This window comes from Amyelois transitella, chromosome 8, assembly GCF_032362555.1.
Source record: "Amyelois transitella isolate CPQ chromosome 8, ilAmyTran1.1, whole genome shotgun sequence".
NCBI lineage: Eukaryota > Metazoa > Arthropoda > Insecta > Lepidoptera > Pyralidae > Amyelois > Amyelois transitella.
The window spans coordinates 11,577,639-11,599,062 of record NC_083511.1 but is presented as its reverse complement, the minus strand read 5'-3'; the positions used below and the strand labels follow the sequence as shown (position 1 = coordinate 11,599,062).

The window sequence follows — 21,424 nt, the reverse complement described above, 5'->3', positions numbered from 1 at the left end:
CCGTTCCCGTAGGAATGTCGAGAAATATTTTTAATGCAAATGCAAGTTTCTTCAAACTGTGTAGGTAGACGATGAAGATTTATTTATGGTGAACGCAACCATTACAAAATGTTAACTGTTACTGTGTGTTACTGGCAACTTTCGTTTCCCAGTGTCACTTTCATTTCCGTTCGTCTGTCATGCATCAGTCAAAGTCATCTGTCAATTGTGGTGGTCGTGTTGTGAATTGTAATTTTAATATTTTATTGTTTACCTGGCATTTTTTATTGTTCTACGTTTATTATTTGTACGTCACACCATCTAAACCGGCATCGGGCAAGCGACCAATTCTCAAACCCACATTCCTATTGGAAGTGACATAAGGATGTGGCGCGCGTAACGGATTAACGTTTCCTACATTCCTTATTTGTAGCGTAGGTAACTCGCTCCCTATGGGATGTTATTTCAAATCGGTGCCGGGAAACAAGGATGCCTTTCAAGTTGAAGCTGAAGAAGACGCGGCAGTACAATGTTGCGTCGAAGAGTTTGTTTGTCATCAGTGTTGAACTCTTGGACGGTGGAGTGGCTGACTGCACGCTGTCCGTGGATAGCTCGGGTCTCGAGTGCTTGGATAACGTGTGCCAGCGCCAGGCGATCAACCAGCCCGAGTTCTTTGGCCTCCGGTATCTGAATAGGAACTGTCAACCGAGATGGGTACAGTTAGAACGGCCACTGAAGCGCCAGCTCGATAAATACGCATCAGCTCATCAGTTGTACCTCCGCGTTATGTATTATGTGATCTCTGGAACAAGTTTAATTACTGATGAAGTGACCCGTTATCATTATTTTCTCCAATTGAAGAATGATTTGATTGAGGGGCGAATATCGTGTGACTGTCAGCAAGCTGTGGTGTTAGCATCGTATAGTCGTCAGGCGGAGTACGGGAATCATGACCGGGAGCGCCATACTGTAGAATATTTGAAGAATCTCTTGACGTTTCCGAAGCAGATTCACGATGGCAATCAGATCATTGATGTGAGCAACCGAGCGGAGTCTGGGTGGCTGGAGCGGTTGACCAGTGCTGTCATACAACATCATATGGCCCTTCACAATATGTCACAGGTATACCATTGTCTTCCATCTTGTTCAGCTGTATGTACAAAATAATGCAAGTATGTAGATTACCTTTGCTCACTGTCTATCTACACTAATAATAAAGTGAAATGATTTGTATTTTTGTTTCATAGTAATAAATATACTCAAAACTATGGCATAGATTTTCATGAAATTTGATAAACAGATAGAATTCACCTTAAGACATAGGAGCGCAGTCCCACGCATAAGCTAGTTATATATGTATCAATCGCTTATCATCAGTTTGTTTATATTTCTTTACTTTTTTACACATATTCAGTTATATTGTTCAGTCTTTTATAACACAGTCTTGAAATTGATTATACAGTGTTAAAATTCAGGCAAAACCTAGTAATTAATAAGGCAAGATAGTTTAATGTTAGTGATGCAGAATGAAACAAGTTGTGAAGTTAGCGGAGCATCTTACAGCAAGTTATAAATGCAAATATAACATCACTTATGCATGCCGCACGCTTATCACTGTATGAAACTATATTAGGTGATTGGTGTTCAATCATCTGTTTTTAAAGTTATTAGAGTGTAAATCATCCTACTAATGTTATAAATGCGAAAGTTTGTGAGTATGTCAGGATGCCAGTATGGATGTTTGTTACTCTTTTCGGGACTATTATCTCTGTCTACCCCGTAAGGGATATAGACATGTCTATATGTATGTATGTTGGCTATGTCTACCCACAAGGGATATAGACGTGATTATATATGGTAGTTTGTTGTATCATAAGAGTCATAACAGTAATTACGAAAGCTAAATGGGTGTGTGTGCGCTCACACAAACTTATCTCTGATTTATCATGATGTTCCATGTCACTGATAAAGATACATTCTTTTTGTGGTGTTTTAATTATAAAAATATGAATTGTTAACTTACGAGCTTGCATGAAGAGAGTTATGAATGTGGATGAAGCAAAGGAAGTATGCAGAGATCGTGGCACGTGGAAAGATGTAGTCTCTGCATACCTCTCCGGGAAAGAGGCGTGATTTTATGTATGTATGTATGTTAACTTACATTACCAATTAAATAATATTTGCCTTTAATAAAAGTATACCTACAATATAATATGAGTATAATATGTAGAGGAAGTGGGAGAGGTCTGTAAGGATTGTAGCAAGTGGAATTCCATAGTCTCTGCCTACCCCAACGGGAAACAGGCGTGATGGTATGTATGTAGAATATGTAGAATATAATAATAAAAGCCGTAAAAGAAATAATGGAAAATACGAAAAAAACGGGGAAAATGATTCCTCCTTGAGGGCTTCAATGATGCCTAAAACAACTATTCCACAAGGACGAAGTCTTTTCCACTCTCTTACCTCTCTCAGACTCAGGCTTATAAACTTGGGATTCTTATGCAGGCGATGGGCTAGCAACCTGTCACTATTTGAATTTCAATTCTATCACTAAGCTATAAAGTTTAACTTGGCCATCAGTCTTCCAAGACTATAACTACTATATAAATAAGTGTTCTACTGATAGAAATGTTGAATATTTACTTATTTGACGTTGCTAGCTATGAGGACTAATGGAATCAAAGCCAAACGAAAAGCGGAACTTAACTTTATTGCTTCTACATACATACATATAGTCACGTCTATATCCCTTGCAGGGTGGACAGAGCCAACAGTTTTGAAGGAACTGATAGGCCACGTTCGGCTGTTTGGGCTTATGATAGAATTGAGATTCAAATAGTGACAGGTTGCTAGCCCATCGCCTCAATGAAGAATCCCAAGTTTATTAGCCTAACCCTTAGTCGCTTTTTACGACATTCATGGGAAAGAAATGGAGTGGTCCTAATCTTTTTTCTATTGGTGCCGAGAACCACACACCACTACATACATATAATCACGTCTATATAATGAACTGTATTGACAGAGCCAACAGTACTGAAAAGACTGAAAGGCCATGTTCAGCTTTACGGCTTAATGCTCGAATATAGATTCAATTAGTGACAGTTTGCTAGCCCTTTGCTATTTAAAGGGAAGGCTTATAAACTTATTAACTTCTTCTTTTAGGCGATTAAGCTAGCAACTTGTCACAATCTGCATCTTAATTCCTTCAATAACCATATCTACAACTGAACATGCCTTAGGCCTTTCAGTCTCATTGAAACTGTTAGCTCTGTCTACCCCGTAAGGCATAAAGACGTGACCATATATTAATTGTATATATATATATATTCATTTGTGTACCAGGCTCAGGCAGAAGAAGGTTTCATCACGACCTGCCAGCAATTACCAGGGTACGGTCAAGAGACGTTCAGCGCCCGAGATCAGAGGACTCAGAAGGAGGTCACACTGGCGATATCCATCACCGGCATCAAGGTCATCACCGATAGCCCCGACACAACCAGATATTATAGGTAATGGTTATCCTGATTTATATACCTTGTGGTGAGTGAATTAATACAGACATACATAAAATCATGCCTCTTTCCCGGAGGGGTAGGCAGAGACTACATCTTTCCAATTGCCACGATCTCTGCATACTTCCTTCGCTTCATCCACATTCGTAACTCTCTTCATGCAAGCTCGGCGAATAAATTAATGTTTAATTATAATAATGTAATTAAATCATTCATATATTAGTCTTAATAAAACATACATTTATTCACGTCTATATCTCTTGCTGTTTGAACCGAGCCAACAGTCATGAAAAGGCCACCTTCAGGCTTAAAGATAGAATTGAAATTCAAATAGTGACAGGTTGCTAGCCCATTGCCTTAAATAAGAATCCCAAGTTTATACGCCTATCCCTTCATCGCCCTTTACAACATCCATGGTAAAGATAAAAGAGTGATTCTATTCCAAAGTGTCGGAAACCACACGGCACTTTATACATCTTCCAATACCATAAATATTTATTCTCCAAAACCAGGTGGATGGACATAACGAATGTGATTAACCACAAACGCACATTCAGCATAGAGTGTCTCCAGCAAGCGGAGTCAGCTTCCTTCATCCTGTGGAGCCCTGAGGACGGGAAGGACGTGTGGCGAATGTGCGTGCAACAACATACCTTCTATATGCAACATCAGAAGGCGTTGAGCGACCATCCGACACCTAACACAGCGCTCGCCAGTAAATTGCAGGTAATTTTTGTCGATCTATTGATAAATACTGTATTTCATTAAAAATGTATGGCCTCTGAGGACAAAGAAAGACGTGTGGCGAATGTGCGTGTAACAACACACCTTCTATATGCAACATCAGAAGGCGTTGAGCGACCATCCGACACCTAACACAGCGCTCGCCAGTAAATTGCAGGTAATTTTTGTCGATCTATTGATAAATACTGTATTTCATTAAAAATGTATGGCCTCTGAGGACAAAGAAAGACGTGTGGCGAATGTGCGTGTAACAACACACCTTCTATATGCAACATCAGAAGGCGTTGAGCGACCATCCGACACCTAACACAGCGCTCGCCAGTAAATTGCAGGTAATTTTTGTCGATCTATTGATAAATACTGTATTTCATTAAAAATGTATGGCCTCTGAGGACAAAGAAAGACGTGTGGCGAATGTGCGTGTAACAACACACCTTCTATATGCAACATCAGAAGGCGTTGAGCGACCATCCGACACCTAACACAGCGCTCGCCAGTAAATTGCAGGTAATTTTTGTCGTTCTGCTAATAAATATAGTATTATCATTGAAAATTTAAAAGTCTTGAGAACGATAAAGACTTGAGGCGAATGTGCGTGTAACAACACACCTTCTATATGCAACATCAGAAGGCGTTGAGCGACCATCCGACACCTAACACAGCGCTCGCCAGTAAATTGCAGGTAATTTTTGTTGTTCTGCTAATAACATGGTATATATCATTGAAAATTTAAGAGTCTTGAGAACGGTAAAGACTTGAGGCGAATGTGCGTGTAACAACACACCTTCTATATGCAACATCAGAAGGCGTTGAGCGACCATCAGACACCTAACACAGCGCTCGCCAGTAAATTGCAGGTAATTTTTGCCATTCTGCTAATAAATATGGTATTATCGTTGAAAATTTAAGGGTCTTGAGAACGATATAGGCTTGAGGCGAATGTGCGTGTAACAACACACCTTCTATATGCAACATCAGAAGGCGTTGAGCGACCATCCGACACCTAACACAGCGCTCGCCAGTAAATTGCAGGTAATTTTTGCCGTTCTGCTAATAAATATAGTATTATCATTGAAAATTTAAGGGTCTTGAGAACGATATAGACTTGAGGCGAATGTGCGTGTAACAACACACCTTCTATATGCAACATCAGAAGGCGTTGAGCGACCATCCAACACCTAACACAGCGCTCGCCAGTAAATTGCAGGTAATTTCCGCCCGCGACTTCGTCCGCGTGGAATAGTTATTTTGGGCATCATTGAAACCCTCAAGGATGAATAATTTTTCCCGTTTTGTTCTCATATTCCATTATTTCTTTGCTCCTTATAGTTGCAGCGTGATGTTATATAGCCTAAAGACTTCCTCGATAAATGGTCTATTCAACGCAAAAATAATTTTTCGAACCAGTTGTTCCTGAGATTAGCGCGTCCAAACAAACAAACTCTTCAGCTTTATAGTATTAGTATACGTAGATGACTTCCTTACTGGAAGTGAAATTTTACATGTTGTCTTCCGCCAGTAAATTATATGCACATTTGAACAACTGACGCGTGTTTTGTCAATGCATTGTATTTTCCACGTGATTCGCTATGTTCTTATATACATACAGATGAAAGTGTGAATTGTAATTGTACGCTCATTGTTGTTAATGTTTGATAGTAATTATTGAGATTCGCTAAGTTAAATTTGTTTTGTAAAGTGCATTATAATATTTTTGTTATTAACAAAAAAAATATAATGCTATGTCGTAACTTTTACTATAAAAAAAGTTATCCTACTAATATTATAAATGCGAAAGTTTGTGAGTATGTCAGGATGTCAGTGTATGGATGTTTGTTACTCTTTCACGCAAAAACTACTGAAAGGATTACGATGGAAGTTCCATGCGGCCGAAGACGCGGGCGGTGTCTAAATTATAATTTAAATAATTTTGTATCACTTAGGTCTTTCTAGAAGTAATAATTGTTGACATGCCAAGCCTAATCAAGGTGTCTTAGTAATAATGAAATCTGAAAAATTCAAAATAATGATGTTAATAGAAAGAATAGAACCACTCTATCTTTTACCCGTGGATGTCGTAAAAGGCGACTGTCACTATATGAATCTCAATTCTATCATAAACTTAACAGCTAAACGTGGCATATCAGTTTTTTCAATACTATTTATTGGCTCTGTCTACCCTAAAGGGAATATAGACGTGATTATATGTGTATCTGTGTGTGTATGTGTATCGTTAGGTTAGTATCACTAAACATAAATTTTATAGCCAAATAGCTGAACGTGGCCATTTAGTCTTCAAGACTGTTGGCTCTGTCTACCCCGCATGGGATATGGACGTGACAATATGTATAAATTTTATTTATGTATACAGCTATAAAAATCGCATACACTGTCCGTCTATCGGCCATCTTGCGGTCGCGTGCGCAAGCGCCGCGGTGTATAATCATATGTTTTTTTTAACCATAAATTAACTATCGGCTTATCGCAAAAATTGCGTTCGTGTGATGTTAGTGAAGATATGAATTGGACGCTAAGTGACGGGAGTGAAAGTATTGTAACTTTTTATGGTTCTGTAGGTACAGGAACTGTTTCAATACTGATGTTTTTTATATACATAAGTACATACCTACATACATATGGTCACGTCTATACTATATCCCCTGCGGGGTAGACAGAGCCAACAGTCTTGAAAAGACTGAATGGCTACGTTCAGCTATTTGGCTTAATGATAGAATTGAGATTCAAATAGTGACAGGTTGCCAGCCCATCGCCTAAAAAAAGGATCCCAAGTTTATAAGCCTATCCCTTAGTCGCCTTTTACGACATCCATTGGGAAACAGATGGAGTGGTCCTATTCATTTTTCTATTTGTGCCGGGAACCACATACACGTCAGTCAATTTGTAAATCAATGATAATGTCCGTTTAAACAGCAAGACCACTGCCTATCGGATAGTCGCGAAGAACTGGACACTCGGGAGGCCGGGGGCTCCGCCCTGGGGTCCGTGGCGCGCCTCGAGCCACTCTCGGCGGCGCACAGGGCTCACTCCACGTCCTGCTTAGAACTGGCTGAACAGAGGCCTCAAGTTGTACACAGGAATCGGTAAGTTTGTCTACCGTCTTTAAATATATATAAATAAATATATATATAAATATAAATATATACCTACGGGACAAATTACACTGATTGAGTTAGCCTCGAAGTAAGTTCGAAACTTGTGTTACGAGATACTAACTCAACGATACTATATTTTATAATAAATACTTATATAGATAAACATCCAAGACCCAGCACAATCAGAAAAAGTTCTTTTCTCATCATGCCCTGGCCGGGATTCGAACCCGGGACCTCCGGTGTCCCAGACAAGCGTACTACCGCTGAGCCACAGAGGCCGTCAAGTCTTTGTAATATTATTGTCTGTTTAACGTTCTGTTAAGTAGTAAAAGAAAAGATCATTATAGTATCGCCATGTCTGTCATATATGTATTTATGTACATATAATCACGTCTTTATCCCTTGCGGGGTAGACAGAGCAAACAGTCTTGAAAATATTGAAAAGCCACGTTGGCTTTGGCCAGCAGCTTTGGTCCTTATAATTCCAGCGGGTTGTTATATAGCCTAAAGCCTTCCTTGATAAGTGATATATTTAACGCAAAAAGAATTTTTCAATTCGAACCAGTAGTTCCTGAGATTACCGCGTTCAAACAAACAAATTCTTCAGCTTTATAATATTTGTATAGATACGAAATATTTGCCTCCACAGTGCCCTTCTACCATCGTACCGCCCGGCGCCTGACTACGAAACGGCAATACAACAAAAATACCAACAGCAAAGGGCGGAGGCCCAACTCAGATACCAAAGCCACCCCCACCAACCGCTAGCATACGGCTCCCACCCGGACATCCACCGGGTTCACTACCCGGACGTGACCAGGCACACTCTATCCGTGAACCAAGTCGAAGACTACCATTACGGGCTCAATATCCTGCCAGTGCCCTTCGCAGTGAACCCTAACGTCCAGACTGAAAGGAATCCCAAATTACAATACATTAATGTCTATAAACCACCCCCTCCTTACCCCTCTAACGGTCTAGCCTCAAACTCCACGCCAGATCTAGCTTTGGCCAGTCAAGCGATGAACTATCACAGAGGATACATCAATTCCCACGTCTCAGGCTCCAGTCCGGACCTGGTTTCCACTAGAACTGTCATTAACAGACAATACCTTGGCTATATCAATCCTGGTACCCATAACGTTGTCAATTACCCACGGCCCAACATCCTACCCAACACCCACGGCACTTACAACAACCTCAACTCTGTGGTGGAACCCAACCCGCACATAATCATGGACCCCCACCACATCTCTGATAGTATCCAAAAAGTTTACGACGAAAGAGGGAATATTATGTACTCTATGCCCATGCATAGAGTGCCGTATCAGAGGCATAGGGTCGTGCCTCAACAGCCGATCAAGCTGGCAGACGCTCGGGAGCCGATCTATGAGAACGTTCCTTTACCGTGGCTGGATCACAGCAAGAACACAATGAGGGATCGGGCGCACAGTCTTACGACTACGGACGAGATCGCGCGTCTGAACGAGCGGAATAGCAGTCACCCCACCATAAACAGTTACGGCATCAACAACGCGTCTTATCCTAAAGTCTCCATCAACATACAAACACCAGACAGCCACTATGTGAACGCCCAAGTCATCAAAGGTGTTAGAGAGTCCAGCGTGCCCAAAGACTTGAATTCCAACAAGCAAGAATTCGAAAATATAACTCTTGCCGTCGATAGACTGTCGTTACAACATGAAGATAACAATGACGAGACCCCGTATCAAAGTTTATCGACTCACAAAGTGAACAACAATATAACTAAAAGCGCGGACAACGTCACGTCTATAAACGTTAGTGACGTTAGCAATTTGACGAACTCCACGTTTACTTCGGTTGAGATAGATAGTGCTAATTCTAGTAAGAGTACAGTGAGTGGGAAAGAGAAGAAGCGTAGGAGGTGGGGGGTGTTCATGGGGAGGGGGAACGCTAAGGAGGTGAAGAGCGCGACGCTGGGCCGCGCGCGGGCGGAGCCCCGGCCTGCGCACACGCACCGCTGGTCCACGGGGCTGCCGAAAGCGCAGCCCCTGCCGCCGAGCATCACTAAAGAGACTTTGGTAAGTGCTTTTTTTATTTTTATTTATTTTATTTATTTACTAGCTGTGCCCGCGACTTCGTCTGCGTGGAATAGTTATTTTGAGCATCATTGAAGCCTTCAAGGATGATGAATAAATTTCCTCGTCTTTTTCACATTATTCCATTATTTCTTTGCTCCTTAAAGTTGCAGCGTGATGTTATATAGCCTTGAAGCCTTCCTCGATAAATGGTGTATTCAACGCAAAAATATTTTTTTTCAATTCGAACCAGCAGTTCCTGAGATTAGCGCGTTCAAACAAACAAACAAACAAACTCTTCAGCTTTATAATATTAGTACCGATTAACATCATCAAATAAATATATACGTAGATATATTACATATATATTCGGTTGCCGGTGCCATGTGGTTTCCAGCACTTAAGAATAGAACCACTCCATATATATCCCATGGATGTTGTAAAAGGCGACTAAGGCATAGGCCTATCAACTTGGGATTCCTCTTGTAGGCGATGGGTTGACAGCCTGTCACTTTTCAAGACTGCTAACTCTGTCTACCCCGCAAGGGAGATGCACGTGACTTAATGTATGTATGTATAGTAGTAACCTGAGTCTTATTAATTGAGCACGAATAGGTATATGAAAATCAATTTGAATTTAACTGTACAATTGTTGATAAAATGTTATTTCACAACAGATGGCCATATCGTGTGTCAGTGAATCGACGATAAATTTAATAACACACATACACATTTAATCAGGTCCATATCCCTTGCGGGGTAGACAGAGCCAACAGTCTTGAAAAGACTGAATGGCCACGTTCAGATATTTGGCTAAATGATATAGAATTGAGATTTAAATAGTGACAGGTTGCTAGCACATCGCCTAAAAGAAGAATCCCAAGTTTATAAGCCTATCCCTTAGTCGCCTTTTACGACATCCATGGGAAAGAAATGAAGTGGTCCTATTGTTTTTTGTATTGGTGCCGGGAACCACACGGCAATGCATTTAAAACATTAGGGGTCAAGAACAATTTTATTGATGCTTAATTTAATACGATAAAGTAATTTATGCTAATAGTATAGATTTATTTTCAAAATTGGGTACAAGGTATCACTTATTGACGTCACATAACTTAAATCTAATTATAACTTCTACCGCTTCCAAAGCGCATGTGTAGAAGAAGCGGCGTAACAAACTACGAAGTAGCTTACATTTTAAACGCACATCTTTTTTCAACAGTGCCAACTGCTCGAACGCAAGATGTCCGACGATCAGCTGTCATTCGCCTTCGACCAGATACCCAAAGGCCGATCAGGGGCATCGGCCGAGCAGTTCAAGACGGCCCTGCTACCTCAACACGCCTCCATCAACGGCAATAGCCTGGACAGCCTTCCTTATGAGGACAACAGGGTCAGGCTACATCCCTCGCCGCAGAATCCGTGCGGTTATATCAACGCTTCACATATCACGGTGAGATTTACATGTTACGACGTTTTTGCTTGTGGCGCGTAAATATGATCACGTCTGTATGCCTTGCGGGGCTGACAGAGCTAACGGTCTCATAAAGACCACTTTCGGCTGTATGCTGAGGTTTCATGATGGAATTGAGATTTAAATAGTGACAGGTTGCTAGCCCGTCGCCTACAAGAGGAGTCACGAATTTACAAGCCTATCCCTAAGTCGCCTTTTACGACATCCATGGAGTGGTCCTATACTATTGAGATTTAAATAGTGACAGGGCACTTCAGAAAAAAATTAACCAAAAAAAAATGATTTTTTTTATTGACATCCTCTACTTGTTTTGTTAATGATTGAGCAATGAGCTTTCACGCTGACAATGTGATATATATGTTCAAAGAAGTTTGAAATGTTATACAAACTCTTTCTTGTTATGTTCTTGTTTATCTGTGGCGCGTCGTCCCATGCGCGCGCATCTTGAAAATACATGGCATTCGTGTCCAAGCTATCCTGTGGTTTTATTGCATGATTATTTATAAATATCTATAAATAAGTATATTAATAATAATATTATTATATAATAATATTTGCCGTGTGTTTCCCGGCACGAATAGAAAAAAGAATAGAACCACTCCATCTCTTTCCCATGGATGTCGTAAAAGCCGACTAAGGGGTAGGCTTATAAACTTGGGATTCTTCTTTTAGGCGATAAGCTAGCAACCTGTCACTATTTTAATCTCAATTCCATCTTGAAGCCAAACAGCTGAACGTGGCCTATTAGTCTTTACAAGACTGTTGGCTCTGTCTACCCCGCAAGGGATATAGACGTGATTATATGTATGTATGTATCTATAAATATATCACAATGACAATTGTTCCCCCCACAGATGACGGTGGGCAGCACCCAGCAGTTCTACGTGGTGGGGAAGGTGTCCTCCCCCCCGCACCCCCCACCGGCAGCCGCAGCCGCGCCCGCGGGCTGCTCGTGCGGCGGACACTGCCCCTTGGTGTGGGAGTGCGCTTGGCAGGTATATCTATATACAGGGTGACATTTAAAACAACTGCATCCTTTTAAACATAGACTATACCCATGCTTCTGAGCTGTTTGAGCCTATTTTTATTTAAATTAAACGTTATCATTTTCAAAAACTACGTCACACGCTTTATTAAAGACCAATACTACAAAAAGAAATTAAAACGTGTAAATAAATGTCTCAAATATAAATTATTTTTCTAGTACCAAAATCAAGTAAAGTACAGAGTTGTCGAGATCGGTCAGCTGAATGAATTGTGTCGTTGACCTCTGAATCTTACGCGTCGCTTTTCCGCCGGTCGGGGTGATATGACGTATTTAGGATCGTGGATTTTGATACTTTTATTTTTTTCGTACTTTCTGAAATATGAACCGATATTTTTCTTTTAACGTTTTTTAAATATCCTTTAGATGAGTACACTTAACAGTTAAATTTATGCAGTTGAATTAAAAGTCACTCTGTATGTATACTATTTATATACTAGCTATGTATATATGGCATTGTCCGGTTGCTATGGTTTTTTATCTTTGTTATTAGTTTGTAAGAGGGAGAAAGAAAATTTTCTTTTTCAGTTCGCCTAGGACACGATATTTTTACTTAACCTGGACCCTTATTTAACATGGTGTAAATTTTTACTTAACGACTGATTATTTTCCAGGTCGGCGCACGTCTCGTGGCGTTTGTTGATGAGAAGAGGCCCCACTACCTCCCAGCGGATAACAGGACGCATCAATATGGACAGGTCTGTATATTGACTTTAATAATTTTACATACATACATACATTATTGTTTGTGTGAACGCGCTAATATCAGGAACTACTGGTTTGAATTGAAAAATTCTTTTTGCTTTGTATAGACCATTCATCGAGGAAGGCTTTAGACAATTATAAAGCGATATGAAGTATCCTATGTATAATAATGAATAAAAATTTTGAATTTGAATTTTTGTTTGTAAATTGACGTCCGGTAAAAATACTGCAGTATAGTTCGTTTCGCCGCTTCTTCTACACATGCGTTTTGGAAGCGGTGGTAGTTATAATTAGATTTAAGTGATGTGACGTCAATAATTGATACTTCGTATCCAATTTTGAAAATAAATCTGTTCTATTCTATTCTCTTCACTATTACACTATAATTTGATGGTCTCTGTGGCGCAGTGGTAGTACGCTTGTCTGTGACAACGGAGGTCTCGGGTTCGAATCCCGCCCACGGCATGGAATGGGAAAAGAACTTTTTCTGATTGGCCTGGGTCTTGGATGTTTATCTACATATATATAAGTATTTATAATAAAATATAGTATCGTTGAATTAGTATCTCGTAACACAAGTCTCGAACTCACTTCGAGGCTAACTCAATCAGTGTATTTTTTGATAGATAGATAATTCATTTATTTGATTTGCTACACACGATTTACAATTTCATATGAAATACAAATTAATAGGGTGTGAGTTGCAGCAGTACAAAAAGGTCACAACTCAACGAATTTATTAGTGTAGAGCAATACGCTGATTTTCAGTTATGACCTAGGTGCTAGTGAAGGTCAATATGCGCACGTAACAAAAAAATAAACATAAATAAACAAAGACACGTGTCGTGACTTAAAGTTTCAATTGTGTATTTGTACCGGATAGAAAAAAAAAATTATGTTCCCTTGTTACCAGTACATAAAAAAAAAAAAATATGTTCCCTTGTTTCCAGTACACAAAAAAAAAAAAAATATGTTCCCTTGTTGAATATATATTGCCTTTTTGTCTCACAAAACTAAACACTCGCCACCAGTTCCAAGTGTCATGCGGCACGTCTTCGACTGCGCCATGGGGCAGCTCCGCGCTGGTCACCATTCGCCGGGCCGGGAGCCCCGCCCCGAGGCGGCTGTGGCACGTGCACTACCGCAGCTGGGGGCCGCTGCCCGCCCCCGCCGACGTGGCGGCGTTCCGCGGTGAGTTTACGAGCTAGACTAATAGATGGCGCTGTGCGGTTTTAAAACGCGCTCTAGAGATTTTCACTGATTTGTTTGAACTAAATATGTCTCGGTTAGTAGATATTTATTGACTCTATACTAATTTACTAATTTATAAATAATTGTTAAAAATATTGACGCAAATAAACAGTGTAGTTTTCGAAAAAAGTTAAGTAATTGAAAAATTTTTGGTGTAGATATAATTTTTAAGTCTTCCTTTGAACAAAGTCAAAGTTTTTATGTTTTTTAAGTCCTTAGGTAAGTCATTAAACATTTTTGCTCCTTCATATAATATATCACTCTTTCAATATTTAGTTCTAGGTGTGGGTAATTTTATTTTATTTGTATTTCTTAAATGGTGTTTATATTTATTTATCGTAAAAGTTATTTTTATGTCTCCTATATATATTCCAGAGTTCCTGTCGGAAATGAACGCGCTCCGGCTGTCGTGCGAGGCGGGCGAGTGGTGCTCGCCGGCGGCGGGGCGCAGCGCGCCGCTCGTGCTGCTGGCGGGCGCCGCGCCGCGCGCCGGGCTCGCGCTCGCCGCGCACCTGCTGGCGCACATCCTGGACCACAGCCAGGTGACCGCGCGCGCACACACACACACACACACACACACACAGCGCGCCGCTCGTGCTGCTGGCGGGCGCCGCGCCGCGCGCCGGGCTCGCGCTCGCCGCGCACCTGCTGGCGCACATCCTGGACCACAGCCAGGTGACCGCGCGCGCACACACACACACACACACACACACACAGCGCGCCGCTCGTGCTGCTGGCGGGCGCCGCGCCGCGCGCCGGGCTCGCGCTCGCCGCGCACCTGCTGGCGCACATCCTGGACCACAGCCAGGTGACCGCGCGCGCACACACACACACACACACACACACACAGCGCGCCGCTCGTGCTGCTGGCGGGCGCCGCGCCGCGCGCCGGGCTCGCGCTCGCCGCGCACCTGCTGGCGCACATCCTGGACCACAGCCAGGTGACCGCGCGCGCACACACACACACACACACACACACACACACACACACACAGCGCGCCGCTCGTGCTGCTGGCGGGCGCCGCGCCGCGCGCCGGGCTCGCGCTCGCCGCGCACCTGCTGGCGCACATCCTGGACCACAGCCAGGTGACCGCGCGCGCACACACACACACACACACACACACACAGCGCGCCGCTCGTGCTGCTGGCGGGCGCCGCGCCGCGCGCCGGGCTCGCGCTCGCCGCGCACCTGCTGGCGCACATCCTGGACCACAGCCAGGTGACCGCGCGCGCACACACACACACACACACACACACACAGCGCGCCGCTCGTGCTGCTGGCGGGCGCCGCGCCGCGCGCCGGGCTCGCGCTCGCCGCGCACCTGCTGGCGCACATCCTGGACCACAGCCAGGTGACCGCGCGCGCACACACACACACACACACACACACACACACACACACACAGCGCGCCGCTCGTGCTGCTGGCGGGCGCCGCGCCGCGCGCCGGGCTCGCGCTCGCCGCGCACCTGCTGGCGCACATCCTGGACCACAGCCAGGTGACCGCGCGCGCACACACACACACACACACACACACACAGCGCGCCGCTCGTGCTGCTGGCGGGCGCCGCGCCGCGCGCCGGGCTCGCGCTCGCCGCGCACCTGCTGGCGCACATCCTGGACCACAGCCAGGTGACCGCGCGCGCACACACACACACACACACACACACACACACACACACACAGCGCGCCGCTCGTGCTGCTGGCGGGCGCCGCGCCGCGCGCCGGGCTCGCGCTCGCCGCGCACCTGCTGGCGCACATCCTGGACCACAGCCAGGTGACCGCGCGCGCACACACACACACACACACACACACACAGCGCGCCGCTCGTGCTGCTGGCGGGCGCCGCGCCGCGCGCCGGGCTCGCGCTCGCCGCGCACCTGCTGGCGCACATCCTGGACCACAGCCAGGTGACCGCGCGCGCACACACACACACACACACACACACACAGCGCGCCGCTCGTGCTGCTGGCGGGCGCCGCGCCGCGCGCCGGGCTCGCGCTCGCCGCGCACCTGCTGGCGCACATCCTGGACCACAGCCAGGTGACCGCGCGCGCACACACACACACACACACACACACACACACACACACACAGCGCGCCGCTCGTGCTGCTGGCGGGCGCCGCGCCGCGCGCCGGGCTCGCGCTCGCCGCGCACCTGCTGGCGCACATCCTGGACCACAGCCAGGTGACCGCGCGCGCACACACACACACACACACACACACACAGCGCGCCGCTCGTGCTGCTGGCGGGCGCCGCGCCGCGCGCCGGGCTCGCGCTCGCCGCGCACCTGCTGGCGCACATCCTGGACCACAGCCAGGTGACCGCGCGCGCACACACACACACACACACACACACACACACACACACACAGCGCGCCGCTCGTGCTGCTGGCGGGCGCCGCGCCGCGCGCCGGGCTCGCGCTCGCCGCGCACCTGCTGGCGCACATCCTGGACCACAGCCAGGTGACCGCGCGCGCACACACACACACACACACACACACACACACACACACACAGCGCGCCGCTCGTGCTGCTGGCGGGCGCCGCGCCGCGCGCCGGGCTCGCGCTCGCCGCGCACCTGCTGGCGCACATCCTGGACCACAGCCAGGTGACCGCGCGCGCACACACACACACACACACACACACACACACACACACACAGCGCGCCGCTCGTGCTGCTGGCGGGCGCCGCGCCGCGCGCCGGGCTCGCGCTCGCCGCGCACCTGCTGGCGCACATCCTGGACCACAGCCAGGTGACCGCGCGCGCACACACACACACACACACACACACACACACACACACACACAGCGCGCCGCTCGTGCTGCTGGCGGGCGCCGCGCCGCGCGCCGGGCTCGCGCTCGCCGCGCACCTGCTGGCGCACATCCTGGACCACAGCCAGGTGACCGCGCGCGCACACACACACACACACACACACACACACACACACACACAGCGCGCCGCTCGTGCTGCTGGCGGGCGCCGCGCCGCGCGCCGGGCTCGCGCTCGCCGCGCACCTGCTGGCGCACATCCTGGACCACAGCCAGGTGACCGCGCGCGCACACACACACACACACACACACACACACACACACACACAGCGCGCCGCTCGTGCTGCTGGCGGGCGCCGCGCCGCGCGCCGGGCTCGCGCTCGCCGCGCACCTGCTGGCGCACATCCTGGACCACAGCCAGGTGACCGCGCGCGCACACACACACACACACACACACACACACACACACACACACACAGCGCGCCGCTCGTGCTGCTGGCGGGCGCCGCGCCGCGCGCCGGGCTCGCGCTCGCCGCGCACCTGCTGGCGCACATCCTGGACCACAGCCAGGTGACCGCGCGCGCACACACACACACACACACACACACACACACACACACACAGCGCGCCGCTCGTGCTGCTGGCGGGCGCCGCGCCGCGCGCCGGGCTCGCGCTCGCCGCGCACCTGCTGGCGCACATCCTGGACCACAGCCAGGTGACCGCGCGCGCACACACACACACACACACACACACACACACACACACACAGCGCGCCGCTCGTGCTGCTGGCGGGCGCCGCGCCGCGCGCCGGGCTCGCGCTCGCCGCGCACCTGCTGGCGCACATCCTGGACCACAGCCAGGTGACCGCGCGGACACACACACACACACGACCACTCCATCTCGTTCAATCATCAAGCCAAAAGCTGAACGTGGCCTGTCAGTCTTTTCATGACTGTTGGCTCTGTCTACCCTGCAAGGGATATAGACTATATGTATGTATGTATACGAGCATACCAAAACTATAGTCTTTTTCGTATAGCTTCGACATCATAGAGACTAGGCTATAGAGGAATCAATATTTCTGATGATGTGTATTCCTGTAACAGCCTCGTCTAGGTATTGTCACATATCCCGGACCACGACCAATTGAGATTAATTGAGCGCCACCTACAAAATAATATAGGGTTTTTCTCAAATCCCACGGGAACTTTAATTTTTACCGGAATGAAAGGTACCTAAGTATGTCCTTTTATTGTCTTTTTTTTTTACCTTCACACACCCATGTGGGTGACACTCTGACACATCTTCTCTCTTGTAAACCTAATACTATTTTTGACCAAAATTCGTACAATCCCTTTTCTGTAATACACGTATTTATATCAGTCATAAAGCGGTAAATTGAGTCAATAAATGTTTCATGATCGATTGACGCCACTAACATTTCTAATTGTCTATTAATTTGTTTTTTTTTTTTGTTGCACAGGAATTAGACATCCCTCGAACAATCAGCCTGCTCCAGCAACAGCGGGCTAACCTCATAGAAAATGTGCACCAATACAAATTCCTGCATCAAGTGTTGCTGCATTATCTCAAACAGTCGCGGCTCATTTAATATTAAACACTGCCAAAGAAATGACGGAACACAGGAAAACTTATGAGTCGTGTTTACGAGATTTACATTAAGAAAAAAAATAAAATAATAAAACGAACATAGTCATAATATAAATGTGTGCTATTAAAAAAAATGAAACCTACGGCAGCATTCTGAATTTAAATAATATTAAAATAGATATGCTGGCCGGTAGTAATTTATGATCGAGAAAAAAATTATGGATAATGGCGCCAAACGAAAATTAAGCCTCTTTGGCGCTGTTTTTTTTATATTTTTTAATATTTAATGAAAATATGAACTGTTGTCGATTACCATATACATTATAATAAATTAAATCAATTTGTGCCTATTGCTCAATTCTGCGATTGTATATTTCGAAATGTTAAATTAACTTAATATTCTACTTCCCATATACTTATGCGTGCCATTTTAACTACCTACGTGTTTTTTATAATTCCAATTCTTATATTTATCAGTATTCTATATTGCCATATCGCACACTATTCTCTGTCACAATTTTGTTTATTAATTAATTACAATACGCAAAAACAGGCAACCATTTCCGAGGAAGTAAGTTATAAGTGTAATAATAATTATAGTATTTCTTATTAACAATACCAATTATTGTCAACTTGTAACCGGAAACCCTGACTTTCAAATCGCAGATTGAAAGAAAAAGTTAAAGATTGGAAATATCTTTTATATAACTCCATAATTAATTTTAATTAATAATAACAAAAATTTAGGTTTAGAGTTGACTGATAAAATTCAATCTTCCTCGATTTAATACTTTATAATATATTGTGTATACATTTTTGTAATTAATGTCAAATATTAAGATGAATTTACACCGTTACATTTAGATCTTTATAAGTTTTTGATAAGAACAGTTAATAGCGCACGCCACGAAAATGTTAAACATTTTTAAATGCTGCTGACTTTTTCGTAACCTAAAATCAATATTAAAAAGACTAATTATTGTGCCTTTTTGTAATAGATTTCTATAATCTTATTCAATAGGATGTTTGTTCTAAAAAGCACTTGCGACAGATTTATTTTCCCTTGCCGTAAAAGTAGGTATAGGATAATGTATATACGAAGGTTACTTACTCGGACCTACTAGAAAAATGGCTTTGCAAGGAAATTATAGACTCGTTTTGGAATTTCAATAACTTGGGTCGCAAGTCTGTTCAGATTGTAACGTTCTAATTTGGGAGTTTTTTTTACCCAATTAAAAATATTCGTCCATTTTAAAACTAACAGAGTATTCGGCGTGTAACGAGCGTACTAAAAGTATTATCTTAGCTGTAAATGGATGTGATTTATTTTTTTGTATAGGTGGTTTGAAGTGCTCATTACCTAGATTTTAAGATCATGTGCCTTACATTGGAGATTATTCGCGATCTGATCATGTTTTTTATCGTATGTCTTGTATTATAGAGATTTTGTATCAATTTGTATTGGACATATTTTACCTCGTCATATATCTAATAAACACCAGCCAAATTTTCTAAGCAAGTTTAGATCGTTAGTCTTAATAAAGTTAAAAATAAATTGTGACAGTCGGAATATTACATTCTCATACGACTATTAAATTCTTTCTAAAGTTTTTAAGATCGATGTTCTAAAGTTACTCTGAAAATTTGTCTGTATAAAGTCAATAAGTATCAGTTTATATTATAATGAAAATTAATTACTCACTAGCATTTTATAGTTCGTGAAGCAGTTAGCGATATCAAATATTACTGTTGAAAATATTTATCAGAGATAAGATATGTTGATTGTAAGTTTAATTAAATCTACATTGTTTACATATTAATCTGTTTTGATAGAAACCTTTTATAATATTGTTTGTGGTTAGATTTTTTTTGAAGGTGTGTTTTAAGATTACTTGCTGTCGCGTCGCCCGATTAAAATGTGCATTAATAAATTTATACGGGACAAATAACTCAGATAGAGTTAGCTGCGAAGTTCAGACTTTTGTTACGAGATACTAATTCAACGATACCATTTTTTATGATACTTATATAGAAAAATATATATGAATAAAATATTCAATATACTTATAAACTTTCGCGTTACAGGATTATTAATATAACATCATGATCTTCATCCTGTGACTAACTATATTTTATATTTCGTTTTGAATTTTGTTTTACAATAATCGCGTTGTAACTATTGAAATGTTAGTATTTTTTATCGGAAATGTCTTATTAAATTTTTATTTATTACCATTCATAAAATTTTTATATAACCGAAAATGTCACTTGGAGTTTTTTTTTAAGAATGTAATTAGTTTATGGCCATTAGTGAAATAGATATATAGAAGTCCTCGTATTGTCGATGGGTAGACGTGGGCAAGTCCCGTGTATCGTCGCAAGTATGTGTTCATTTTATATCGCGTTAAAAAATGATCGTTTTCTAGTCCAACGGCAGCTATGTATTTTTCTTTAGAGTAAGTTTGCTCGCTTGGCCAGGCTGAAAGAGATTGATTTAAAATATATCTAAAATATAGCTTTTACCAACAGCTTCGTCAGCGTGAAAAAGCGCCACCTACAAAAAAATACCTACAGTTCTTTCGCAAAACCAAGGGAACTTTAGTTTTTTTCTGTACGGTATATGTATGAAAACGTAGTAACACGGCGTCACTATGAACAACGTGAAAAGATCCCGCCAAAGGATAAGGCAGTGTGTTTTATTCATACTGGTAGTTGAATGATTTTTTTTTTTTAATAAAAAATAAATTTGTAACATTATTTATTGTGTTTCAGCCTGGCTGACAAATTATTCGATATTTAATTACCTAATATGTACGCGCAACATTTTGTGATTTTTTTTTTAAATATTTCATGAGTTTTGTACTTTTTTTATTCTTTCTTTACAAAAAAAAAGAATAAAGCATGTATTATTTTACAATATTTAAATGGATTATTTAGATTTTTTTTAAACAGCATATTTTAATTGTTTTATCTGCATGTAAGAAGCGATTTAAGTATTTATTCCGAGAAATCGATTGGGTATTGTAAATTTTATAAATTGTGATTTTTTTATGCCGACAATAAAATGTAACATGAATTACTATTTTGTGTTTGCTTTATTTTTAAATAAATATTTTTAATAACTAGGTACAATGGTATATAATGTAATTGGCTGTAA

At 43.3% G+C, this 21,424-nt stretch overlaps 1 protein-coding gene across 1 annotated transcript; it reads left to right on the top strand.

Annotated features, from left to right (window-relative positions):
- The first annotated feature begins 158 nt into the window (after positions 1-158).
- On the top strand, positions 159-21,349 carry LOC106134081 (tyrosine-protein phosphatase non-receptor type 14). The gene is made up of 11 exons (XM_060945394.1): positions 159-1,101; positions 3,325-3,491; positions 4,007-4,220; positions 7,170-7,339; positions 8,001-9,414; positions 10,634-10,864; positions 11,740-11,880; positions 12,545-12,628; positions 13,667-13,826; positions 14,262-14,428; positions 18,140-21,349. Exons 1-11 carry the CDS (start codon positions 469-471, stop codon positions 18,266-18,268), a joined length of 3,510 nt encoding a protein of 1,169 aa, XP_060801377.1. The 5' UTR covers positions 159-468; the 3' UTR covers positions 18,269-21,349.
- Positions 21,350-21,424: the final 75 nt, after the last annotated feature.

Excerpts from the sequence above, each read along its gene's own strand:
- LOC106134081 (XM_060945394.1), top strand. The coding sequence starts at position 469 with ATGCCTTTCAAGTTGAAGCTGAAGAAGACGCGGCAGTACAATGTTGCG. Across the intron at positions 3,492-4,006 it reads GACACAACCAGATATTATAG|GTGGATGGACATAACGAATG; the intron begins GTAATGGTTATC and ends CTCCAAAACCAG. Across the intron at positions 11,881-12,544 it reads TGTGGGAGTGCGCTTGGCAG|GTCGGCGCACGTCTCGTGGC; the intron begins GTATATCTATAT and ends ATTATTTTCCAG.